The sequence below is a fragment of the Chamaea fasciata genome, unplaced genomic scaffold (genome assembly GCF_029207755.1).
Source record: "Chamaea fasciata isolate MVZ Bird 193981 ecotype frontalis unplaced genomic scaffold, bChaFas1.0.hap1 SCAF_14, whole genome shotgun sequence".
Classification (NCBI taxonomy): Eukaryota; Metazoa; Chordata; class Aves; order Passeriformes; family Sylviidae; genus Chamaea; species Chamaea fasciata.
In genome coordinates this window covers 1,163,190-1,189,495 of record NW_027094099.1, presented here as the reverse complement: position 1 = coordinate 1,189,495, position 26,306 = coordinate 1,163,190, and the positions used below count along the sequence as shown (strand labels likewise).

The 26,306-nt window shown below is 42.0% G+C and overlaps 1 protein-coding gene across 1 annotated transcript; it reads left to right on the top strand.

Moving 5' to 3' along the window:
* The first annotated feature begins 2,914 nt into the window (after positions 1 to 2,914).
* Positions 2,915 to 24,631, top strand: TSPAN3 (tetraspanin 3). The gene is made up of 7 exons (XM_066196158.1): positions 2,915 to 3,057; positions 13,712 to 13,903; positions 14,907 to 14,981; positions 18,566 to 18,667; positions 18,989 to 19,141; positions 19,418 to 19,501; positions 23,670 to 24,631. The coding sequence occupies exons 1-7, from the start codon at positions 2,995 to 2,997 to the stop codon at positions 23,760 to 23,762; spliced, it is 762 nt and encodes a 253-aa protein (XP_066052255.1). The 5' UTR covers positions 2,915 to 2,994; the 3' UTR covers positions 23,763 to 24,631.
* Positions 24,632 to 26,306: the final 1,675 nt, after the last annotated feature.

Sequence of the window (26,306 nt, the reverse complement as noted above, 5' to 3'; positions counted from 1 at the left end):
ATTGTATTTGCTGGTGCATTTGTCTCTGCTCTTCTGAGTCTGCAAAACAGCTTCTGCAGCCACTTACCTTAACCAGGCACCCAGCCAGCCTGCCCAGTGCGTGCCACAGTGCACTGAGACTGAGCCTTGGTGAGGTCACAAACGTGCATCTTGCCAGCACATTCTGCCCTGGAGACCTTGGGCCACTCCTGCCCCATCCCTGCCTTTGGTCCTCTTCCCCTCTCAGAGGCCATGGAAGTGCAGGATGTCCTTGTGTTCATTTCTGGTGCATCTTTCTGAAAATATTGCTATGCTGACAGTCACAAACGGTGAAGTGCCGAATAATGTTCTCTGAGGAATTTCAAAGAGGTTTAAACTGTATTAAAAACAAAAGCACATCCTGGCAGTCAAGCTACCTGTGCACATCAAGAAAGGTGGAGATCTAAGCAACAAAGCTGTGCTGGAGACAGTTCAATCCGACTCAATCAAGCCAGATATTGAAATCGCAGCCAGTGCTTGTTACAACCTGCTTTCGAGCAAGACTTGCTGCCTGCTTTCCTGGGAATTGCCTTGCCCCACCTCACCTCAGCAAGCCACGCATCCTTCTTTCTGCCAAGGCAGAGAGCTAGAATTCCCTGCCTACATTTCCATGTAAGGAGGAGGGGCAATTTCTGATGGCATCTTACTATTCATCCCATTTTTCCCCTCAGTGTCACTTGGCTGGTATGGCACGCTTGGCATGAGATGCCAGCACAGTGCCACACCTTATCCCAGACACAGTCTGTGGATTTGAAGTCACATCACAAAACTTTTGCAAGTGTTCCCCAACGAGCCAAGAGAATTTCCCTGCACGAGAGCCTGCAAAGACCCCACCCTGGCACCCACCACCAGCCAGCTGTCTGTGCATGGCAGCAGCAAGGCAGCACTGCAAAGGAGAATGCCAGGCACTGCTGCATTGATGTGTTCTTCAGGAGCCATGCTTAGAGAACACTTGCCATTTATCTTTCAGGCAGTGTGAGTCCAGCCCACACAAACTCCGTGCCAATTCAAGGCACTGCAGTCTCCCCGTTCCTCCTGTCTCCCCATGAGTCCCTGGTGCTCCCTGAATGCAGAAACCTGCAACCCCACCACAAGCCCTTGGCTCCCCTCCAGGCATGAAGTCCTGGCCCTTCCTCGCCAGTTGTCAATGTTAAATGCAGAAAAGAACCCCAGGAGTCTCTGCTGAACACCAGTTCCTATGAATCTATAAAAATTTGTGTGAGATCCATCCATCCATCCATCTATCTATCTATCTATCTATCTATCTATCTATCTATCTATCTTTCTCTACCTGTGAGGGCAGAGGAAATTATTACAGAAAATCAGATAAGACTGTTAATTTTGACGTTGAAATTGAATAACAGCGTTGTACTAAAATCTTTCTGTGAGTTTTTAAATACCATTGATCCTTTCCCTATCGAATTCCTCTTTAAAAGGCTTTCTCTCTATCAACTTTTAATGGCTTTCTTGATAGCATCGCCTATATAGGCTTTTAAAAATACCATATGTCACTGAATTGTAATATAATGCACATATAAACAGCACATTAAAAAGCAGAAATGACAAGACACAAACACACCCTAAAAAACCATAAATTCAGTGCAAAACCTCATTAATTGTGCAACCAAGTTTAAGCATATCTTCTGGGTACATAAATTAACTTTCAGTGCCAGAAAATGGTCTGATAACACTTGCAAGATTAGGAAGTTTCATCCATGAGCATATAAGGACTTGAAATGAAAGCTGAAAAAAGACTTAGCGTCTCCATGGTATCCAGAACTGGGTCTGGATATAACTTCCCAAACTGTAGGAAGAAAAAGAACTAACTTTGCTACCATGGAAACAGAACAGTGGAACATAACTGATCCTTACTTGCCTTTGCAAGACCAATTGCTAAAACGTTAGGGCCTTCAATAACATGGGTAGTTTTGTCTCCACCTGAGAAGTAATTCTGCTGGAAAAGGACCAAGACCAAGCTCACCAAACAAGGGAGAGCAGCCCAGGAATGACAGGCATTTCTAGGAAAAGCAGGAAATTGGAGAGGAGAAAGAGGGTGAGATCAAGAAGGAAGATAGCCTGGTGCAGGAGGAAAGAGGGGAAGAAGGGTTTGGTTGGGCCAACGAGATGGAAAAAAAGGCCCTTACAATGAAGGGCTAGATCCTGGCTGTGCTAAAATAAAATTTATGCATAAATTGGGTGGCAAATCCTGGATTGGTGTTACCTCTTCTGGAAACCAGGCACGTCTTTAATTTCTTAACTTACTTTTCCTTTGCTCGTCGCTGGAAAATGCCGCCCTCTTTGGATGTTTCCAAAACACCCAAGAATTACCACTGCCTGCATTTTCCTCAGTGTTTGTGAGGTTCTTCAACATGAGGCACAGTCTTTTACTTCACTGGGAGCGTTCCTTCTCCACACGAGACAAATGTCCAGGTTGAAAAACGCCGGGCGTTCTCCTCACGGACCACCCGCCCTTCCCGCCGGCCGCTCAGCGCCCTGAGGCCTCAGTCCCGCCATCCAACCACCCCTCGGGCGGCAACCGGGCGCCTTTTTACTCCCCCCGGGAGCCCAAGGTCGCCTGAGCATGTCACCGGCTTTACGGTGCAGCTTTTTGTGGGAGCACGGGAACGCTCCAGAGTTCTTTAGTGCCTGTTTTAAGACTGTAAGGCAGTCGGGAAATTATCGCTTCAGGGGCTGAAGAAACAGCAGCCGCCGCGTTTGTCATGCTCCGCTGCCCGGGTTTTGAGGCTGCATGACAGCACCGACCTCTCCTCCGCGCAATGAGGCGCCATGAGGGCGGCCCCGGCGCGGCGCCTCCCGAGGGCGGGACCGCTCTGAGGGGGAGCGGTTCGCCATCTTAGGTGCCTCCGCCCCCCCCGGCGCCACGTGAGGCGGGCGGCCGCCATCTTAGAGCGCCCGCGCGGCCGGGCGGTCACGTGCTGCGGCGCTGAGGGGACGCGGGCCGGGCTCGGCGGCGCCATGGGGCAGTGCGGCATCACCTCCTCCAAGACCGTCCTCGTCTTCCTCAACCTCATCTTCTGGGTGAGTCCGCTCGCGCCTCGCTCGGCACGGCGGCCGCGGGCTTCCAGGTCGGAGCCTGGCCCCGAGAGCGCTGCGGGCCTCGCTCAGGAGCCGGGAGCCCCTCCCACGTCCCCGCACGGCTTCAGTTCGTGTTTAAACTCTTGAACGGGCATTCTGAGGCCCCTCGCGGGGTGTGGGGGTTCCGTGCTGGGCGCAGCCCTTCCCCCGAGCTCCGCGGTGGGGGGACTGAACCTGGCATTGAAGGTTTAACGAGCCTTGGGGATCTCTGGGTAGAGGCTCTCGTGTAAGCGAATACAGCTTCTCCGTCTTGCGTTATCGAGCTTCTCGGGTCTCCGGCGGTTTAATTTCTGTAGCCGGTTAAGTTTTGCAGCTCTGTTTTGGCCGTCCGCTGCGGGACATCCGCTCAGCGGTGAATATGGGGGAATGTTTTCTTCCTGCAGCTGGTAACACCCAGTCAGGACACACATCTTTGTATATTTGTGCTTCGTGTGTTCCGCTAGCCACGGGAGCGCTGTAGTATTTATGCATGGCTGAAACCTCCCACAGCTACAGTGACAGTAAGACAAAAGCTTTACGAAAGGGGGGACAGTAGGTTGCTGTAGATTACTTTCTTCAGGATGGACGTACAGACTCTAGCTTGGCATTGTGTTCACTGTAATAATTGGCTTCTCGGAACGGCAAAACCCTTAAATAAATGAAATCAGGTAAAGAAGAGCCTGCAGATTTTAAAGAATTCCAATTGTGCATTTAGGTCCTGCGTCTTTCCTGCTCTAATCCCAGCTCCAGGAACAGAATGCCTGTTGTCCCAACTGCTCAGAGATTTCATCTTTGGAAAAGTAATAGTGGGTAACGAGCTGTTGGAACATGAAAGTGTAGCTACATGTAGTTGCTTCATTTGGTATTGAAAATTATATGAAATCTTACTAGCGTTACAAGATGACTGTTCTTGTCTGAATTTTTCCAAAGGAGTGCTCCTTAAGGGTGCCTGGAAATGAATCACGGGCGGGGAAAATGCATATCTGTGCATTCTTCCCTGGATTTGCCTGTACAGCTGTTCTGGGAGAGGAGCTGTGAAGGTGAGGCGTGTTTGGCCTTAAGTGGTGCAGATCCGAAGTCTGTAGTTTTGGCTGAGGTGCACAGGCTCCGTTCTTTCTCTTTAAAGTAAAAAGCAGTGACATCAACCTCTCAGTGCAGCAGTAAGGTTGGAATCTGCTTTCTTGGGTGTGGCTTTTTGTTGCACGCATAGTTGCAAGTGGCCTTTTAAAAGCTCTCTGAGGGCTCCTACGTCATGCTTCAAAGTTTTTGACCGGACACGGTTCTTGTGAGTTGCCTTCTCGATGGCACCTTGAAGTAGATTTTTCTGTAGCTCCTGATAGAAATGAGGCTCTGTGTGGAGTAAATAAGCACAAGTTCTGTGTGCGGCTTCTCCCCCGCTCCAGAAGCTTGGTGATAGGTATTGTTCCTAGTCTGCTGCATTTAGTAATTTAATTGCATGTTGGAATTGGCAGTTGCTCCTCTCATACAGTGGTGGGGTCAAAGTTATTTTGTGTAATGCTCAACTTCGTGGTTTGCAATTTTTGATTACTTTTGAGACAAACTTGGCTTAGTTTAAAATGGGCAGGTTGTATTTAGATAAGGTGTACTTCGTGTCAGATTCAAATGTCATCAGTCTTGTATTCTGTAACCCACCTCCAGCCTATGAAGTCAGCTTGTGCTGGTGGCTTTTTGGCAGGCCAGTGACTGGGTTGCTTGTGTTGGAACCACCATGCAGCTCATCAGGTACATGCTGAATGATGCAGGCTCTCTGAAAGTGAGAGTTCCAGACGACAGTGCTTTTCCTCTTTCACAGGTTAGAGCCAGTGGCTCATTTGTTGACTGAGCTGTGTGTGTTAACATTTGGTGCTCACCTAGCTGGCAATGTGAGTGCTCCTGTACTGTCACAGAAATCTTTAGCTTGTCATCCTTGTGTAGTTCCAGTATTGATAATTAGATCATTTGCATTTCCTGAGACTTGACAATAGACAAATGCCTATAATTGGTCAGGGAATGATGAAATCTCCTTTAATTGCTTTTGTAACTTTACTCTCCCTCTTTAAGGTTTCATAAAGCAGTCCTCTGTGTTATCATTCCCTTCATGGTCACCTGTAGGAAGAGCAAGTTGTGACTACACAGTGGGATGGTTATAACTCCCCCCTTGTCCCATGGGTCTCTAACTTGTGGGAGGATGTGAATGTTCGGAGAGACTTTATCTCTGTCTTAAAACTAAGGCGTTCAGAAAATTATCAGTGCTGTGAAGAAACAGCAGGGATATGCTTGTTATGCTTTGGAGTCTTGGTTCTAACTTTTATAATTTCTTTCAAGTCTGAAAGAAGCAGGATTAGACCTTACTGACAGGTGACAGCCACTTACCATCCACAACCACTGATTTCAATTCTACAAGTTCATCTCATTTTGAAGAGTCATGTGCTGCTTGTTAAATTTTAGTTACCACCATAAAACATCATTTATTGTCTTGTGAAAACTTCTTTCTGCTGTGTAAAATTCTTACATTAACTGTACTTTCCCCTGTGTTGGTAAAACTACAGGATTTTTGTTTTTTAAAGAAAATAGGCTGTGGAAGCTGTCTAAAAGCAGGGCAGGTACTAGTTTATCATGTGGAACGTTGAATGGACTCTACTCACCTCTCCACATTTTTGGTGCTGTATTTTTACAGTTCAGCTGAGTTACGTTTGCAAGGGGTGTTGAGCATTGAGTGCATCTTCTGTAGGTACCTATATTGCCTTTAAAATACAGTTCTGTAAGAAAACACTACCATAACTGGGAGTCATAAAGAGTAGCAGAATGTAAATTCTGTGTGGAACACGAGCTTGAGCTTTGGATAATTTGTCAAAGAGTGCTGAAGGTCAAAAATACCAAAGAATGGATTGGTGTGAAGTATCAGTTAAAACTTGCCCTCCTTAGACCAGGGAATACTGATCTAATTAATATGTTTCTTAGTGCCTCGTTGCTATGAGTTAATTTTTGAGCAGATATGATAAATGACAAAGGAAAACCAATCCTTCAGTTGACCTTTACCTTAAATTTGCACAAGAATTATTTGGTCAGCTGGTGCCTTCTTTTAGGGGATGCTGAGTCCTTTAAGGAGAGTATTGGATAGGAAGTAATTTTGCTGTGGAAGACAATACAGCTTAGAAATAAAGTATTGCGACTTCTGGTACATATATCTTCATAATCAGCTAGATTTTTTGTTACCTTGATGAAATGTTGATAATGACTAATTGCCAAAAAAAACCCCATAATAAAATATTTGAGAATAGCATGTTCTTCAGGAAACCTCCTAAATTTACAGTCTGCGTAATTTTGAAAGAGGAAGAAATATATTTACCTGCAACAAATACCTAAAGACTGCTGTCAAATGTGTTTGTGTGCCCTTAATTCAAGGCTTCATGGTGTGACTTGCATAATTCAGTTGAAACCGGTTTGATGATGAGATGAAGACAAAAATGCTAAGGAAATGTTTTCAGTCTTAGTTTAGTTCCTAGGATAGAATGATAAAATATTCAGAGCTCCATGTGGTCTTGCTTCAGAAAAGGGAATCTGTCTAATGTGCTTTGACAGCCTGCTCTTCTAAAACAGTGCCAGATACCCTGTGCTTGCTAAGGTTTTTGTCTCACCTCTGTGTCCTTCTCTTTGAGGAAAAGAATGAACTCTGCTTCTCCAATACTTTCAACTCAGTAGTTGCAAACTGTTTAGTTGGTTCTTGTAGTATTTAGCTGGCTTGAAACCATGACATTAACAGTTCATTTGACTAAGCTGTTATAAAACATTCTTGGTATGATTGTTCAGAGAAAACTCAAGTCTCTACTTCTGTAGAGCACAAATACTTTCCACAAATCTGTCCTCCCTGCGCAGCTGGGGTGTGCTCACCCCGGTGCAGTGACCAGAGTGTGGGAAATGGAGGATTTTCTTAGAGAAGCTGCAGCAGTCAGTGTGTATGTAACATGTTGGGGGATTTCTGGTTTAAAAAAAAAAAAAAAAAAAAAAAAAAAAAAAAAAAAAAACCCAAAGAAAATGAAGTAATGGGAACATTCATTCAAACTTAGTAGTAGAAAGGAAGATTGGAGCTCACTTTCTCTTACACATAGCAATAAGCCCAGAAATTTCTCTAGTTTGTTGTGAGCTTGAGCAGAGTTACTGCTGTGGACTTTAAAGCAAACTTCTAGAGAGTTCTTTGGTGATCAAAGGCTCTCATTGATGGATGATCCCAAAGGTAACCCTGCAGGGATTACTTGACCAAAGCCCTTTTTTCTTGAAAGACAGCTGCTTTTGGATGTAAAAATGGAATATTTTCTGCTTCTGCTACTGTGGCGGTGTGAGGCAAGTGTATCCTTCAGGATTGGCAATGGTTTGGACTCCTGTGCATTAAAAAAATAGTTCTTTTAACTAAAAGAATGGGATTTAAAACACTCAAGTGTTGTGCCCTTTGAGTGATATTTCTTACAACACTTGAATGTGAATTTTCAGATGGCAAACATGGCACAGGTCCTGAATTCTGGTAATAAATATTTTGATTTGCTTTTAAGCAACATGGTAGTGTCATTCATGTTTCTTTACAGGATGATTTTCAGGTCTTTGCCTGAGATTTTTCAGGATTTTTGGTGTCTGGTCTTGAGCTTAAAAGACCTAATACCTAACAAAACCAAGTCGCAAAGCTAAACGTGATACCTTCGAATAGTACAAGAAATTTGTTCACTTTACCGTGGTGAACTTTGAAGCACAGAGTGATGATCATTGTTCTCCTGCAGAGCAGGGAGTCTGGGAGCAGGAAAGCACCAGCTCGAGTTCCAGCCTTGGTGACGACTAAATAGGTGGAAAAGAAGGGCTGTATTGTTAACTTGGCTTCTGAAGAGGCTGAAGACTGCAGATGCACTACATCTTGCAATTAGTGGCACTTCAAATATGTGATGCCAAATGCAAAAGCAGCCTAGCCGTGCCTTTTGCTTTAGCCTAAAAAAGCATTTGAGTTGGAGGTGTTCAGGCACAGAATTGAATGTGCCTAATACAGACTGAGCAGTCTGGCTTGCTTGAATTTTACAGAGCTTGCTTGTTTTCTAAGCCCTTAAAATAGTTTTAACTGTGTTATGGAGCTGAATGCAATTGTTGTCTTTCTTCCAAAAGATTTTGTAAGTTAGTTATAGCTCAAGTTAAATTATCACTGATGGGAACAAAGAGAAGAGTGTCAGAAAACCAGTATCATTAGGTTCTAAGCTGGTTCTGCATCAATTTCAGGAAGCAAAGAAAATATCAAGTATGGGTGTGGGTTTGTTTGGAAGGGGAGTGGAGAGAGAGATACACAGCAGGGAAGGGCTGAAAAGATTGTAAGAGATATAAACCCCAGAGAGATCCTGTTGGGCCTGTGAGGTAAAGGAAATAAATTTTGAAGAACAGAATGCTAAAAGGAAGACTTAAAAGTTTTTGTCATCCCCTTCTTTTTATTCCAGTAACCACGCTGTGGGTACTCTAGTGTTGAAAAGGACCAAAAATGTCAAGAAGTACCCTAAAATTCAAATAATGGAAAAATGTGGCAAAACCACTTGTTCAGGTACTGTTCTAAGAAGCCCAAAAATTTGGAGGCAGACTACAAAACCCAGTGTTCCTGCTTGTGGATAGGAAATGCTCAGGAGTTGATATGCATGGACAGAAGTAACTGTAGACTCTCGTAAATCTGTCCTGGAGTAGAGGTATGTTCTGTTTTTTTAAAAAAACGTGGTAGAAAGGCAGTGAGAACAAAGATATACTCACATTTAACACGAGGAAAGTAATGGACATGTTGGGAAAATGGTACTGGGACAGAACCCAGACAGGAAAACTGAGTGTTTGTTAGTGTAAAAAGCTTTTTGCTTACTTTTTCCTTAGGTTCTTTTTATTAAAGATGATTTAGATGGTCTGTCAGAGTATATCATGGGTGTAGTGCCTGAAAGACAGTTCCATAATAGAGTGAATAATTGGTTTGGAGTGGTGTCTGTGTTGCTATCAACATTTACCAATCAACAGTGGCAAAGTTGGCAGCCGTAGGAATTTCTAAGTAGGTGTCCTTACCAAAAATGTGAGATGCTCCTCTTGCCTGAGTATCAGGTGTGTTTTCTCCTGAGATACAGTACTTTGCTGCTACCGTCATTTTCTTGTTCAGAGAGGATGTGTTTTTCTTAAAACAGTGAATGAACATAGATTCTAAAGGGACTGTTCTTTGACTGAGCTAATTGAAATTGTACCACAAAAGAAATTCAGAACTTCTGCTGCGTGTTCTGTTCTGGTCCCAAAATGAAGAAAGTTCCCTAGCAAAGTGAGGAGTAAAAGTATGAACACACAAGTGTTGATCAGATCTCTTTGGCAGTAACATTATTCGGGCAGTGTAAGGAAGCAGTTGCTGGTAAAAGAAGCCGCAGTGCCCGTGGCTGATAAATAAATGATCAGCGGAACAAGTTTAAATATCTTATACTCATCTTAGGTAGCCACAGTTTTGGCTCTCAAACTGCTGCAGTGTGTGAGCATTACTGAAAACATGAAAACATTCTTGCTGTGTGTTTGCAGCCTCCTTGGAAAACAAACAAGCAAACTAAATCCCTGAAACTGTTTCAAGGTGCTGCTAGGCAATGTACAGCCTTGTACAACTCAGGGCTTGTGAGAGGTGAAAGCTGACTTTGTGAAACAGCCACGAGCTTAGAGGCTGTGTCACAGCAGCCAAAAAGAACCTTGATTTTTAACTGAGCTTTCCTAGAATGTGTTGAGTGATACTTAGCATTGTGTCGTTGGGTCTTCAGTTTTTCCTCCTATTATTTGCATAATTGTTGAGCTTTTAATAACTGCATAGAGGCTCCAGCCAAGGCAGTGTAAAATCAATCTTTTTCTGAACTGTGAGAGGTCTTCGTGTCTTAGAAATTTGCTTCTGATGGAAAGGACATTGAATTGCTCACGCCTTTTGCAGTGAGCTGTCTTCATTGGCTGTACATTGATAGCAGTGTTTTTAAAGGTTAATTCATCCCAAAATAAGAGTGTGCTGCTTCAGGTTCAGAACTATGAGTTCGATGTAGACAACTGTAAAAGGATGTGTGAATGCTGAATAACCAGGCATGTGACCTGGCACAGGTTCAGGAAATGCTGCCACCTCTATTCACAGCATTGAGCAGATTAAGTTGGAGAATTCTTCCTTCAAGCCCTGTTTATCAAAGACTTGTTTGAACTGTGTGCAGTTCATATATTTGGCTTCCATTTAATGATAGGAAATACATGATTGTAAACACAGTAGCTTTATATTCAATTGTCTTTGACTTGAGCGAGTTTGGACTTTGCAGGTTTTCTGTTTACTCTGCAGGATGGTAAACAGTGAGATGTGGATTATGATTTTTTTTTAAAGTTATCCTTGTGTCTGTAGACATCCATTGGGTTCTTTAGACGATTCCTATTTTGAGATAGATGGTTTAAGCACATAGTACTGTTTTGCATGGTTTGGGGTAGGGTGTTTGATTTTGGGCAGGGGAGAGTCAGTTGATTTGGTTTGTTTTGGGTTTTTTCTTCAAAAAGAAGAACGAACTTTGTGCTTGGTTTGCAGCAGGTAATAAATGTGCGTTTAACTGGTGCTGCCCTGGTCAAGATACTCTTTGTGTGGGTAAAACTATCTTGTTTGTTGCAGTGTTGATCTGTTATCTGTATCAGTGGGTGACACTGGACTGTCTGCTGAGACCTCGTGTTGGAACTGCTGAGCTCCAAAGAGGGAGGGACCTCGGGCCGGTGCAGTCCCAGTGGCTGAACACCTCTGAGCAGTCAGCGCAGCAACTGTACTTGTCTTTCTGGTTCCACCCAAAGTGACTCCTCTTACACACTCCTGAGACTGTTCAGTGATGCAGGGCAGAAGGGAGCAAGAGAAAATCATCAAAAGCTAGGCAAAAAGGATTGTTTCAAAAGCCCATTTCTCATCCCAGCTAAAACCCGTCAGAGACCTTCCCCTTCCTGGTTTAGAGCAGGCTGAGATAAACACTCAGTATCCCATGGTTGTGATGTGAAAGGAAAAGGGAGGGCATCTCAAACTTGTTTAAGTGTAAACTAACTGGGTAGTGTTGCTACTTTCATTGCTCTGTGATAGACCAAGTCCTGTGCCTGTTCAGAAACAGTGTTCAGCTGTGGTACACAGGGAAGGAGTTTTAATCTTTGTGGCTTTTAAACCTTGTGCAAGCTCCAGCAGGTGCCTCTGCTCTCAGGACCTTCCTCCCCTGCAGATCACTTGTTGAAGAGGTAGCAGCAGTAATTCTGAAGAGTAGGGTCACTTCATCACAGATGCAGTGTCTGTTTCAGAAACACCAGTTCCTCGACCTTGTTCAGAAACAAAACCTAAGGCCCAGTGCTGTCATGGGTGAATAGTCTTGTTCTTGTACCATGTGTGGAAGGGATTTAATGACATTTTGAAACCAGGCAGTTTTTAATCTGTCTAAGGGCTGCAGAAGCAATGTTTCTTAAAATGCATGTGCTTCTTGAAGTAGGAAAGGAAAGATGACACCTGTAGACAGATTTGATTGTTTTTTTAAGGCTAAACTCCTTTTACTTCAAATATATGTGCTTATGCAGTTTATGATCCAGATTTTTCTTAAACAAGGAGGAAGCCAATTAAATTACAACAAAAGAAGGACAAAGGAGTTCACAAATGGTTCTGATTTCAGCTTTGTGGTATATGTTCTGTGCCTGATGCCAACCACAGCTGTGGTTTTTCATCTGCCACCTTGTAGCATACCATATTTCCAACAAGCATTTTAGTTCTTAGAAATAGGCGCTTACATCACTGGCCTGCCATTCACAGGCTTCATTGCTAGGCAACAGTTAATGTAATTCCATTGTTCAGTGACACTGCTTTGAATCTTAGCTTTGTGTACAGAAAGTGTGTGTCTGCATTTTGCCGTGTTGTACCTCATATGGCAGGGTTTGTACAGGTGGATCAGCGTTTCAACATCTTCTGTGCAAAGGGATGATTTTGCAATAGCTTGTTCATCCTTGTCTGGAAAAGATGTCTTGGTCTTTGTTACTGGGTTTTCAGTTTTCCCTCCCCTTATATAGACACAGCACCTTTTATTGGATGAATGTGAGCCTCCTGGATGCCCTTAAGATTCCTGCAGAGTACACAATTACCTTTGCTGCAGAAAGAGAGGTGGAGAGGTCAAATACATTGCTCAAATCCATGCAGAAGATGATACTTTGGAGCTGGCTCTTAATATCTTTTTCTTTGACATAGTGTCTCTGTAGCAAAGTGCTGCAGGGTATATTCCATACATAAAGTAATATTCTGGTAGTGGTTGTGCACTGTTGTTTTATAGGAAGGAGTTGCATTAATGTTGCAGTACATCTAGTATGTAGTGGCAACCAGGACTGAAATTCTGGATACCTTTTGTCTCGTGGCTTGTCTTGTTCTGTGCCACACTGAACAGGCTTCCCAGGGAGGACTTCCAAGACGTGAGACAAAGCCTTGAGCAGCCTGGGCTGAATTGATCGTTGAGCCTGCTTTGCACAGGCAACTGGGCTAAATGATGTTCTAGACTGAATTATTGAGTCTGTGACTGTACACTAGCATGATCCAGCCTTGCAGTACGACAGCTTCTGGAGGCAGCTCTGTGTGTCTGCCCTCCTCCTCACAGAGCAGGGAGGGGCTGGTTGTAATGCCAGTGAGTGGGAGCATTGGCTGGAGGCAGCCTGCAGCGCTCTCCCTCAGGCTGGAGCTGCAGGGTGTCACATTCCTGTTGAGTGAGCCCTTGTGTCCAGGGCATGGATTGGTTTGTGATAGGGACACTGCCCTTTACAGCAAGATGAAATTCCCCAGGTCATAGCGTAGCCATTGCATCTTCTGAGGGTATTGTTTTAGCTTGGCCTTGTATTGGGACACTGGGAAAGCTTGTCGTGAAACATTCAGATTATATTGTCCACATTGCAAATTGATGTTTTGTTCTGCAGCAAGTGTGAGGACAGTTGGGAAAAACATTTGTAAAGCACAAACTGATAAGGCCCTTGTATTTAAAAACAAATGTGTGTTAGTTGGCTCCTCAAGCAACAGTTGCCTCTCTTTCACTAGCTCTGCTCAGCCTAAAGATAATGAAGGTATTGATGTGTTGGGATCTGTAATTGGAAGGGAGGCAAGGTCATAGCAGATTGATGTAAGAGCTTTGTCCTACTGTTTCAGTCCATCTAGTTGCAGATTCATCCTACAGGGTTAATTTTGCAGTACCTTCAAGCTGACTGTTGAAAAAGGACCATTTCATACAACAATCCTGACAACATCAATCTTGCAAGTTTATGGTACATTTCTGTAGGTAGTTGGTTCTGACTTTTTAATAGTTGGTGGTTTGTGTTTGTTTCTGCCTCCTTCTGGTTGGAATCAGATTTTTCCAGTGCTGTAAACCCTTCAGAAATGCTGTTGTTTCTAGCAGTTCATCTTTCCCTAGCTGAGGTTCAATTTTACAACATGTGCATCTATTTTATTCTAACAGTAGGTCATAGATTGTAACCGGCAGAATTTCTGCGGAACACTACTTTATGGTGTTTATAAAATCATTGCTACCTTGCTGAAGTGAGGGCTCGGTGTTGCAGGGAACTGACCGTGTCTTTGTGCCTGTTGTAGGCAGCAGCAGGCATCCTGTGCTACGTGGGAGCCTATGTGTTCATCACATACGATGACTACGATCACTTCTTTGAGGACGTGTACACACTGATCCCAGCCGTGATCATCATCGCCGTGGGGACGCTGCTCTTCATCATCGGCCTCATCGGCTGCTGCGCCACCATCCGGGAGAGCCGCTGTGGCCTGGCCACGGTGAGTGCATGGCTCCTGCACAGTCCTGGCCTGCCTCCTCTTAATAAACTCCTGAAGTGTCACTTCACATTTGTTCTTTATGGCCTTCAAAGTTTTCTGCTTCGTTTTGTTAGGAACATCTTGTTTCAATTTTCTGTTCTGAATAAAGGTGTTAAATTAAACAGTTCTAGCAGCAGAAGGCGTCTCAGTTTTACCTTTTTTAGAACTGTGATCATCTCATTAAAAAATGTAAAACCATATGATTAAGTCATAACAGTTTTTTAAATCTCACTTTAATCTGTCGTGGTTGAAAAGCTGAATTGAAGGAAGAGAAAAGTGATTGAGGAGCCTTCTTGCTTTAAGTGTCTTGTGTCAAGGATAACTGAGGGTTGTCATAATGCCTGGTTGTTTTCTTCATGGCTTTCTGGGTCACTTGGTTTACAATATTCTATGCCCTGTGTTTCCAAGTATTTGAATTGTAATTTTGGCTTGAAAACTAGGTAGGGAAGAAGAGAGGCTGGTATCTAAGCTGTTCCTACAGGGGGGTTTGGGGATTCTTTTGTTGAATGCTCTGTAGACTCCTTTAAAAGTACTCTAATATAGCAAGAGATATGTATAGCTTACTGTCTTTTCCAGTTGTTACAGAGCTTAACCTGAGGAAACATTCCCTTAGTCCATCTACCACTCTCAGCAACTGCCTGGGTAGCCTCTTTGATGAGACATTCCTATTTACCTAACAAAGAAGATGGAAAGAAACACTTGATTAAAGGCCTGCAGTATGGTATTTTCAGTACTAATGACAGCTAGACTTGCCTGACTGGACAGCTTATTACCTGGTGAAGCTGTGAACACTAAAGTTTCTTGAATGAATTCTGGGCTCATTTTGTCAATTTTAAGTGCCTGCATTACATTATCTGTTAAATCAAAGCCTTGCCTCAAAATAAATAGAAAAATCTCCATGGAGACTTTTATCAGGCAAACGAATAAAACTATTTGCCCAAATGTTCTTGATTGTGTTTTACAGTTTGTGATCATCTTGCTCTTGGTTTTTATTACCGAAGTTGTGGTTGTGGTTCTTGGATACATTTACAGAGCGAAGGTAAGAACTTCTCAGTTTCAGTAAATGTTTTGTTGTGAACTCTGGCCTTGGTACAGAAGGGTGTTCTTTACTGTGTTTGATTCTGTTGAGCTGTTAATGGGTATTTGTTAAGGGAATAAAATCAAATGTCTGAGTGGATTAATTTATGATATCAGTACCTTAAAATTTAGAACATCAATGCAGAGAGCTATCTTGTAGGCAAAAAATTACCTGGAACATATGGTTAGCAGTTAAAGAGGAAAAGGGAATCACAGTAATTGGTACCTTTACATTTTCCAGATTGTCTTCTAGTTTATTTTTGCTTTGACTTTGTGAATGATTGAGGCTACGCAGTGTTTGAACATCGGGCGTATTTTTTAATATGCAATAACTTAAATGTTGTCATGTGTTTTGGTGTGCAAACTAACACTACATAATAAGAAAATGAAATAGATGAAATGTGTTCATGTATACTTTCTAGCTTTACACAGGTTGTTGACAGGGATTATAGCTAAAAAACTTACAACTTTTCCCACTGTTTGTTTAATGGAATTAAGAAGCAGGACCAGAAAAATGAAGTTAAATGTGTTTCTACCAGCATAATACATGTCAGAAATATACTGCATGGTATTAGAGATGCCACAGTGTACCTTGAAGAAACATCTGACTTGCAGTTTACTGGCTTTTGATATGTCTATATCTAAATTCTGGGGAGGGGGAAAAAGAGAGTAGACCAGAGAAGGCATTTTAGCTGTGGCATGGACCATGTTTGCAATGTAGGACACTCAGGGATATCTTACCAGCAAGCTGAACTGCAGTACCATTTGTCTCTGGCCTTTTGTGTCCTGTGAACAGCACAGGTCTCACTGGTTCTGAATTCTCTCCTTGCTTTCTCCTGCTGTCCTGGAACAAACAGGAAGACAGCTTGGAAGTAAAAGTGGTGGTTTTGCTTGGGTCCCAGGGAAGACTGCTTTGAGTTAACAGCTGACAACACAACCTTGAAGTGTTTGTGTTGTAGACCTGGTGCGTAACGCTCACCCACTTCAACAGAAGTGCCCTCCTGGCCATGCTTGAACTCAGAATGTTTTCCTCATGCTTTGCATTTGGTTTCTGGTGTCTTGGCAGTGAACTGGGATGGTCATTGGGCATTCTGAAGTTTGTAGTAGAAGTAGACTTTAGAAGCCACTGAGGAAAGCACTACAATTCCCAGGGGGTAGGAAGTGGGTTCTTAAATGTTGATCTGAACGGTTTCCTTCTGTTTCAGTTCCTGCAGAGGTGTACTTTAATATGTGCAGGAATTACCATGGATGTGATCTGGACTAAGCAGTAGTTATCTTACTGTCTTCCATGTTCCCATCTTGAATGGACTTGGTCTTTTTTCAGTGAGCAGTATTCACAGCAGATACAAGCAGATGCATGGATCTTCCTTGCCCAGCTGTGTGTTCCTGTTGCCTCTCATTTTTTTCATTTGCTGGCATACAGTTTTCACTGCAGTAGGTAATTCAGGGCCAGAGGAGAGGGAAGATAGTCTAGTTTTGGTGGCAGCATGATCTTATGTTAAGCTGTTTGTGGAAGTCAGTAGTTGAAAACTGAACCTTAAAACTTTGGAAGGACAGACAGGTTCTGTTAGCAAAAATGGCAATTTTCTAGTACCCTGCAGCATCTAGCATCTTCAGCTATTGTTCCAGGTGCAACAGAAATAAACAAAAATAAATTTATTACCTGTGAGCTGAGAGGGGAGGTCTGCTTAGCCTTCTGATTGTTTTTGCCAGGATAAATAAGTCAGCTTTGTGCTTTGCTGATTTTGGTCTGTTGTTTCTGACACGGTGTGTATACATCTGTGGGAGCTTTGTTTTGTTTTTTTTAAAGGCACCTGAATTGTGTTAGAAATACTTTGTGTTCACTGTACAAACTTCCCAACAGAAGGAAAGATTGAGGTCACAGCAGTTGTTGGTACCAAGTCACATTGAGCATAATGCCTCAAGAAAGAGCCACTGTGCTCTCTTAAGATACCATTACTGATCTCAGAATCACTTTATTTTCCTGCATGCCTCTGTAAACCTGCGTGCTGATGCAGTTAGGACTGTTTGTCAGTCATGTGGAACATGGCCAGGCCATGCTGAGATGGGCTGAGCTCTGCAGAGCCTTCCAGCACTGGTCCTTAGCAGTAAAAGTCAGGCTTTGTGGAAGCGCCAGAGTGGATTAAACTGCCTTGGTTGGTTGAGGACCTGCTGGCTTTTTTCCTCTGGGTGGAGAGGTTCACTCTTCATTTTTCACTCAACCTGCCAGTTAACTAGAGCTAGGGATTTCTCGTTGCATCTTAGGGAATTTGGGTGGTTTTCAGGCATAATGTTGCCCTGTTTGAACCCCAAGCCAAATGATGCACAAGCAAGCATGGGAATAAATTATTTTAAAATGTATGTGACAAATTGAATGGCTGTTTTGTTATGAGTTGGAGTTGTAAATGAAATTAGTTGAATCATCAAACAATTGATTTTAAACTGGTCTGAAAGAAGTTGCCTGTGCAGGCTAAATTGACTTCTGTGCATACCTATCTTGAAATAGGCAGCGTTCTTGAGGAGGGGGTGGTGCTGGAATTCAGCTAGTGCTATTGCCGAGAAAATTCTTCCATTAAAGTATTAAAAGGAATGATGTGTTGACAAGACCTTCCTACTGTAGCTTGCAAATCTAAAGGATATGCATGCTTAGTGCTCAGTCCTAAAATTACATTCCTTGCAGATAATTCCTGTTGAATGTGATAGGAAAAAAATCTGATCAGAGCTAATCTTAAAATTGCACACGTGTTTATCTATACTAAACTGTGTGTTATTTAAGTAATATTTTACAGTAAAATATAGTAGTTAAAAGGTTCTAGTAAGATTTCCTCCAAACTGTGCATCATGCAATACTTTTGAGGGGGCAAGTGATGGTTCTTGAGTGGCATCCATTTCTAACACATGGACTTGACTGCATCTTGACTGATTTGCAGTAGTTCTAGGACTTATTGCAGTGAATGTTGCTATACACAGTGTACTGCCCTCGGTGTTGCTTAGGAAGGCTCGGGAGACTGGGGCTCAACAGAGAGCTTGGTCACTGTAGGGTCAGCCAGAAGGCATCTTGCAGAATTTATTTACCTGTGCTTCAACCAAAAGAGTGGGTGGTATGGCTTAGGACCTTTTGATCCCAATATCCTCATAGTCCCAGGGGGAAGGAGTTAGCCCAGGTGGTTACAATGGTTTTGGTTTGGAGCCTTGACGTAGAAAGGTGAGTCCATGCTCTTACTGAGAGTCCTTAACTTCATGAAATGTCTTCCACAGTGTCACAGGGGAAAGCATGTTCCTTTTCTGAGAGACAGTGCAAAGCTACTTTGTCTAAAATCTGGAAGGTAGCTGCCTGAATTTTCCTTCTCCCTTAGCTGTGAGCTGGCAACATCTTGGCAAAAGTCAGTTTCAAACTGTAGGAAGGTGTACCACTGAATTACATGATTTCAGATGATGGGGAGTTACCTTGGTGTCCTGAAATGCTGTAGCTGGAAGCAAAATGTTACCTAAATTGTGCAGCTTCTGCTGGTGAGCTAATGCAGATGCTTTCCTGCCCCTTCCTAGGTGGAGGATGAAGTTGATCACAGCATTCAGAAAGTATACAACCGATACAATGGAACAAATCCTGATGCAGCCAGTCGCGCTATTGACTATGTGCAGAGGCAGGTGAGATGGCAAGATGTGCTAATTTTCCACTCCTTTCTGTCCTTAAAACACAGATGCTGCTGCTCTGCTGCTTGTGCAGATGGCCTTCCTCCATTCTGACAAATCTAGGAAATTGGTGAATGGACAATAAATAGCTGAACTTGGTTAAAAATTAATATTATGATATTGCTGATGGGAAGATAAATGTTTATATAATTAGCTATCTCTCAATCTGTGCTTGTATTCAAATATGTAGTACTTAAGTATTTTTCTGCAGTGGAACATAATATACTTCTCGGTATTGCACTTAGAACTGACTTCTTTACCTGTCTGCTTTTCCAGCTGCGCTGCTGTGGGATCCATAACTATTCAGACTGGGAGAGTACCATCTGGTTCAAACAAACCAAAAACAACAGTGTGCCCCTCAGCTGTTGCAAAGCAGCCCTCAGCAATTGCACTGGCAGTTTGACCCGCCCCATGGACCTTTACTCGGAGGTAAGGCAGCCGCAGCATGTCTTGGCACAACCACGTGCTTTTGCTGGCAATTCCTTCTCTTTCAGTCAAATCTTGGGTGTATTTGCTTTAACAGAAAGTAGATGTGGTTTCTTGCAGGGGGGGAATACTCTCTCTCCTCTTTTCATCTGTGAGTAATTTTCATCTAATTACTTATCTAATTACATTATCTTTCTGCCCTCTGCCATGCTTTTGGGGTTTTCTGGTGTGTCTAAATATGGTTGCCAGATTGATACATAAGAAGCCTACTTGTTTCAGGGGTGTGAGGCTCTGGTTGTAAAGAAGCTTCAGGAGATCATGATGTATGTCATCTGGGCAGCACTAGCATTTGCTGCTATTCAGGTAAGAGAATGTTCTTTGTTAACCTTCCTTCAAATTAGATCTAACCTGCAGTACAGCTAATTACAGGTATGCACATACAGATATTACACTTTAACACAGAACTTCCCACTGCTATGTGGATGTATATTCTGTTAGAGCTGGACAGTCAGTGTTATATGCAGGAATCCATTCTGATGTAAATGGTAAATTATTTTGTGAAAACTTAAATTATCTAGGTATTAAGTATCATAAATGTCCTCTGATGGCATTTAACGCTTGAAGAGCTTGTATAGCGTTTCATTTCCAACTTCTAAACAGCTCATTCTTCATGCTGTTTTAGAGGGTACAGCAGCTTAACTAGTCTTCATGGTGTACAAATGTCAGGACCACCCAGGGGATACACCAAGGTTTTTGATAGTGTGCTCTGTTTGTGTGCAACTGAGTTACCCTGCTCATAAAAAGGTAACTGAGGAAATAAACTAACATGTATATTAGTATTTATTAAATTTTAAGGAAGAAATAAAAGACTAGCACTGTCTCCCAAACGTATTTGTAAAATTGGGATTTTGAGTGCTCATCAGCTGGCAGACTTAGTGCATTAATGACACTATTTGCAGACTGTGCCTATGCTGTGGTCTCTGAGTAATGTAGTGCATATGCTGAATCCCAGGAGGCTTAAAAACTGATTTCAAAGTTACTTTAGTGTTCTTTAATAGCAGTTGAGTTAAAAAAACATACCTGTCAAGTCTGACAATTTAAGCACTTTTGTTTTCAAAAGCAGTTTTGAGCCAGGTTGCAAGTTTGAAGATAAATAATCTTTTGCAAAGTCTTGTGAAAATAGGGTTCCCTTTACATTTCAATGCTATAAGGAAGTACTCGTAGTACTATATACAGTCATGTTGAACTATTCAGACCCAGACTGCTTTAGCTATGGAACCTCAGATTTGATGAGATCTCTATTCAGTCTCCTGAGGGGAAGGTATAGTTTTAATTGTCTTTCTGAAAACTTCAGTTGTTAAAGCAGTACTTGTTTGAACAATGAAGTGTATTTGTGTACTGAAAATCGATGTCTTTATCACAACCATAGTTACTGTGACAATTTTTTTTTAATGTCAGGAAAAAAGTGTGTCTTATGAAACTGACTGAGGTGAATCCCAAGAGGAGGCCTTATTCTTACTTTGGAGTTTGCAGGTTGATGAACAGGTCTGCCCCAAAGTGCAGCACAGTTATAATCCTTTCTGGCCCTGGCCCAGAGTTTCTGACACGTGCTTGCAGTGGCAGTGTGGCTGCTTGCACCCTTCTGTTCAAGCTGTTCTATTATTTATCTCCTGAAATTTGAGACATCAGTTCAGACATCTTTGTCTTTCCCACACAGAATCCAAGTATGTACTTGGCCCAGTTCTCAGCAGAATGGTCTGTGGGCTAACTGAAAGGGAGATGGAATGTAAGCTTCAGCACATGGCTGTCACTTGGGTCATACCCTGTAAACTTAGAGGAATAATTGTTTTTTGCACCATTTAGTGGATTTTGCTGCCTTCCCTGTGCTGGCTGCACAGTTCCCTCTGAACAGATTATTTTGTTATGCAATGAGGCTGTTCAAAGCTCATTGCCTCTAATAGCCTATAGTCAACAAATTTAACCTTCAGTAATTGCTTTAAAATTAAAAGACTAGGAGTATTTTTGCAAAGCTTGAGATACATGAACAACTTAGTCTTTTCTTTAAAGAAGTAATTTTTGGTATGTTCATGTTTCAGTTACCATGGGGATCTTCCAGTGTGCAGTAATTCCCTGGCCCCAGCCACAGTGGCAGCACAGAATTATTAATAGATAGGAAGCAAACTGAAGGGAGCCAAGGCACAGCTTTTGTGATTGGTGATCATTTACAAAGGGCACGTGTATATACAGCCAGTGAATTTTTGTACAAATTTGGTTTGGGGAAAGATTGAATGTAGTTATTGCTAGCAGGCAAATTAAAACCAAAATTAATTTAAAAAGCTAAACAAACCTCCTGAAAGTAGGAGATGTCTAGGTTTTCCTGAAAGCTGTTAAAGAGTAGGATGCATGAATCCTTCCTCAACACAGATGTCTAAAATAGCTGTTCACAATATTAAATAGCAACCCAAGAGAAACAGACTCAAATGCCTTAAAATGTTTAGAGGTGCTGGCGTATTTTTAAATTACATAATAAATAATGTCTGTAGGGAGCATGGAGGTACGTGAGTCATTTCTGTGTTTGTAATGAATTCTAGGAATATGCTCAGAGACCTCCTAAAGGACAAAAATGGTTTAAAATAGTAACTCAGAAGTTAATTGCATGAGGTTTTGCTATAGTACCCGAATTTTTGAGGTTTCGTGCAACTGTATAAATTAAATGTCTCGAGGGAGTCATTGAACAGGGTTGTCTTTGTGCACATAACTGTAAGTGTTCTGGATCTAGTTTTATTCATTTGATCTACATGGCTAGAGTGAATTCTAGCAAAAGACTAAAGGAGGTGTTGCTCTGCATCACACTTTTCATTTTATCCTGGCTTTGAACAGCAGAGAAGGTTTTTTACTTGCAGGCTGTGAGCCTTCTTGAGAATTTCGTAGCCAATAGCAACTACCATAAACTCTCCATTTTACAAGTCTGAGTGAAGTGGGTTTAATTGTAGGTATTCCCTCCTCACATAGAAGGGCTGTGTCCATGACCAGTCATTCTCTCAGGTAACTTGTTTCCTCATGCTCTGATGTGAAGTTGGCAACCTGAGCACCCTGATGTCCCTGCGTATTGCAGGAGGGCTTGGCTGGACAGCCCTTAAAGGTCTGTCCCAACCCAAAGCATTCCATGATAACTTACTTAGGAGTCAGTCTGTGAGCTGGAACAATCTGAGTGAAGAAAGGTGCTGTTTTTAATGACAGCTGAAGTGTCATACTACGTTACTCTCCATATGCTTTTTTAACCTGTGCTGGTTTCTGCTGTAGATCCAAAGCAGATCATGCACTGCAGTCAAAGAAGAGTATTGATCTTTACAGCTTGTTCCTTTCAAGGAAATGAAAAGCTCATACTAGAATTTCATCATGTGTCTTCCTAATCACTGCTTATTTAGATTTAGGGTTTTTAAACATTCTGTTTTCAGTCTTTTGACTGGAGTACTGTATTTTGTGTACCATCATTTAGTTTTAAAACACGTTACACATCTGATGTTTGCATCAGCCCATATTTCAAAAAAGTCAGTAACTCTTCCTTTTGTCCCAGTAGTATTTTCACTGAGCTTTGCTGTATCAGAGAGGAAGATCTACACTTGATTGTCTGCTCACCCATTTCATTCTTATTTGCTTTCTGTCTGAGGGGGTTTTTGTGGTTTATTTTTGGAGTGGACTCTTTTTTAAGAAATCCAGTTACCTTCTGAGTGGTGCTTTATAATCCAGAGACAAGACAGGAGCCTCCGAAGTATTTGCATCTGTGAATAAACTTCTGTGCATACAACCAAATCAGTACAATCTCATACTTTACTAGAAGCTATTGCCAGTTACTGTAGACCACAGAACACAGCACTGCAGCTGCTATTTTCTAGTAGGCCCAGTCTTCTACCTTCAATAAACATGCAACTTCTTTAAAATATCATGCCCTGTATCCCTGATTATTCATATGATTTAAGTCTTGTAAGTGGACACAGGGTGATCATACCCTAAATCCTGGGAAGCATGCCAGCACAGTTGTGGTTCTGTGAATTTTAACATGTCTAAAAGTGAATTATTTGCCTTTGATTTAAGCTTTCTAATGTGACATGTTCACAGAGAGAGTTTTATGAAATCTTTCAAAAGCCCATTCTCATCATAGCAGTTAAGCTGATGCATTTGGGTTGCACTTGGATTTTCCATACCAGATACAGTATCTGAATATCTGTACCTTTCATTAAAAAACATGAGAAGTTTCTTCCACCTGAGTCTGAACTATTGAGGCAGAGTACAAGTGGCTGACCAAATAAAAGTTTTGTTTTACATGTCCAGGATAATATTGTAAAGAAAATGAGACTGAAGTTTGTGGCCCTTGCAGTTTGCAGCAGGAGCCAAGGCTCTTTCAGGAGCTGTCATTTAGTGCCATTGATGTTAATTCCAGTCTTGAAGCATGCTGACAGTCTGTGCTGAGGTTGAGTCTCTTGAAGTCTCTTCCTTGTACTCAAGCTTGTTCCCTGTTTTTTCTCCCTAGCTTCTGGGCATGTTGTGTGCCTGTATAGTTCTATGTAGGAGGAGTCGAGATCCTGCCTACGAGCTTCTCATTGCTGGCGGAACCTATGCCTAGAGGAGAACTCCGACATGCAGCTCAATCTTCCCCCACTTCTGTGGAAGGTGAATGGGTCAGGTTGACTTCCATAGCTTTCTTGCCCCAAGCACACCTTTCAGACATGAGGGCAGCCGCACTGTGCACTGGTGATGGGCAAAACAACAGCTTTACACAAACCCATATGATTACCTGTGACTTTCACTGTTTTAGCCAGCTATTCATGTATCTAAATGTTTTAGTATGCTAGTAAACTTTCTAATTTCAGAGCCATTTGCGAGTTTAAGTGTAATTTGGTTGATATGAAAGTCAAAGGATGTGTGCCTACTTCGGTAGATTACCTCTAAGCATTAACTGGCTGATTCTTGCATATAGAGAGAGGATGTCTTAAACCTTCACTACGTGGAAACTTTTCTGGCCAAAGTTGTACAAAGGAAGCCAGCTGTATTTAATTTGAGAGTAAAAAAAGGTTTTAATCTTGCCCCTCACCAGTGTCACTTTTAAAAAAGGAAAAAAAAAAAACACCTAAGTCCAGTACACTTTATATATAAAGAAATTGTGGGGGAAAAAAAAACCAACAAAAAAACTCTAACCAATTTTAGGATTATGTGACTGCAGTTTTGACCTTCAGAGATCCAGTCTTTCAAACATTAGTGGTTTAAAATACAAGCTGGCTTTTCAGGAGTATAATGTATGCACTACTGTTCTATAATGAAATATTTCATTTTTCTATGAAGAGCATTTTATGTGTTGAGTGAACTGTTAGACTGTAGACCTTCAATTGGTTTGGAAAAAATGTAGCCATGTAGAGTAGCAAAGTAGTATGTGAAAGTGATCTCAACTGTAAATAGTAAACCTGATTAAATAAATCTCTATATCCTCCCTATAAACATGTCTTGTTTTCTGTTTAACATTCTAGTGTATTTGGTCCAGTGGAGTCTGGGTGTGCTGGACAAACTGTGAAAACAACAGTTTTGGGTGGCTTCACTTCAATAGATCTGTATTTATGGTTTGCTGGAAACCTGATTGTAGTGCATTTGTGCTTTTTATTTGAAACAATAGCAGCAAAACACAGAACAACAAACTTGGCTGAACTTGATGGAAACTTAACATCTTGTGCATGTGATTAAGGAAGAATCAGTTGCCTCTAAACAGTGGGTAACGAATAGCTTTACTGTAAGTGCTGTATGTTAATTATGTTTTAACGTGTCTTGCATTATTCAAATACTTAGTCACTGCCCTATTTTCAGTGTCTTCAGGTTCCTCCTCCCTTGCAGAAGCCAGGAATGTTCAGAATTTTTACCAGTTGCTTATGTACAGTTAAACTGACAGCAAGGTAATCTCAAACAACTGAAGAAACATCACTCAGAAAACGAAAATTCTAATGTGTACACGTTGTTGAAGCCAGTCTGGCTTCTTGGGGGATTTTTCTCAATTCTGTTGACTTCTAAAGGTGGGTCATAAATTATATTCCCTTGGGACTTAGATTTTCATTCTTAGTACAGCATGTGGCTCAATCCAGAGGCCTCCTGACTCTGGCATCATATTTCCCAGATGTAGCAGCAAGCTTGACTGAACTTGATTGTCTTCATATTGTATTGCATGTTGCAAATATGGAACTACTAAGGTTGAGATGACCCTGGCTTGTAAAAGTCAGTGTGGAGAGGTTTTAAGACAGACTTGTGTTGCACAAAATAAGGCTGAGGATGCTTGAAACAGTGGTCAGCTCTTAGCAGCTGCAAGGCAGAAAGAAACTCTGCAGTCATCAGCCTGCACATACCCCTTTGAAATGAGGATAGTTTGGGGGAAATAACAGTGCATGTGCTTGTCAGTCTTGCTGGAAGACATTTTGGATTTGAAGTACAGATGACTTGACAGCGCTTGCATGTATGAAGGAAGTCACTTGTTTCCTCTTTTAAAATGCAGACTATTTGTGCTGGAATGTGGAAACTACTCAATATTTTACAATGTTTTTATAATCTAAACAAAGCCCAACTGAACTTTTAACTGCTGTGAATTAGTTTTTTCTAGGAACCAGTGACCTTCTTGCATTACACCATTTGTAGTAGGTCTTGGATGTGTGAATAAAGTTCTGGTGGTGGTTGGGTTTTCTAAAATACAGAATCAAACTTCACACACCCCCACCCCCAAGAGGCCAACCAAACACAAACTTGTGAGGGTCTGATACACCACATTTTGTGTGATTTGCTGAAGATGGGAACAAGTGGTGTAGATCTGTGGCTTCCCTTGGTGAAAAAAACAAACTTTGGCTTGCATTAGGCAAGCGTGTTGGTGTGGCTGTAGTTTGGCTTTCCTGATTAATTCATTCATATCTGTGTATTTTAGGGAACAAGGGATGGTTTCATTATAGCGCTTTTTTTTTTTCCTTGATTCCTTTGTCTAGTCTTTTAAGTTCCTGTATGAATTTCCTTTGGCCATCTTGTAGCTGAAGAGTCTGAGACAGATCAGTGCAGGCTGCACAGGAAATTATTCAGACTGAGTGAATCTCTCTGTGCTGCATGGAGCTTGCCTGCAGCAGTAAACCTTACCTGATCCAGAGGGATT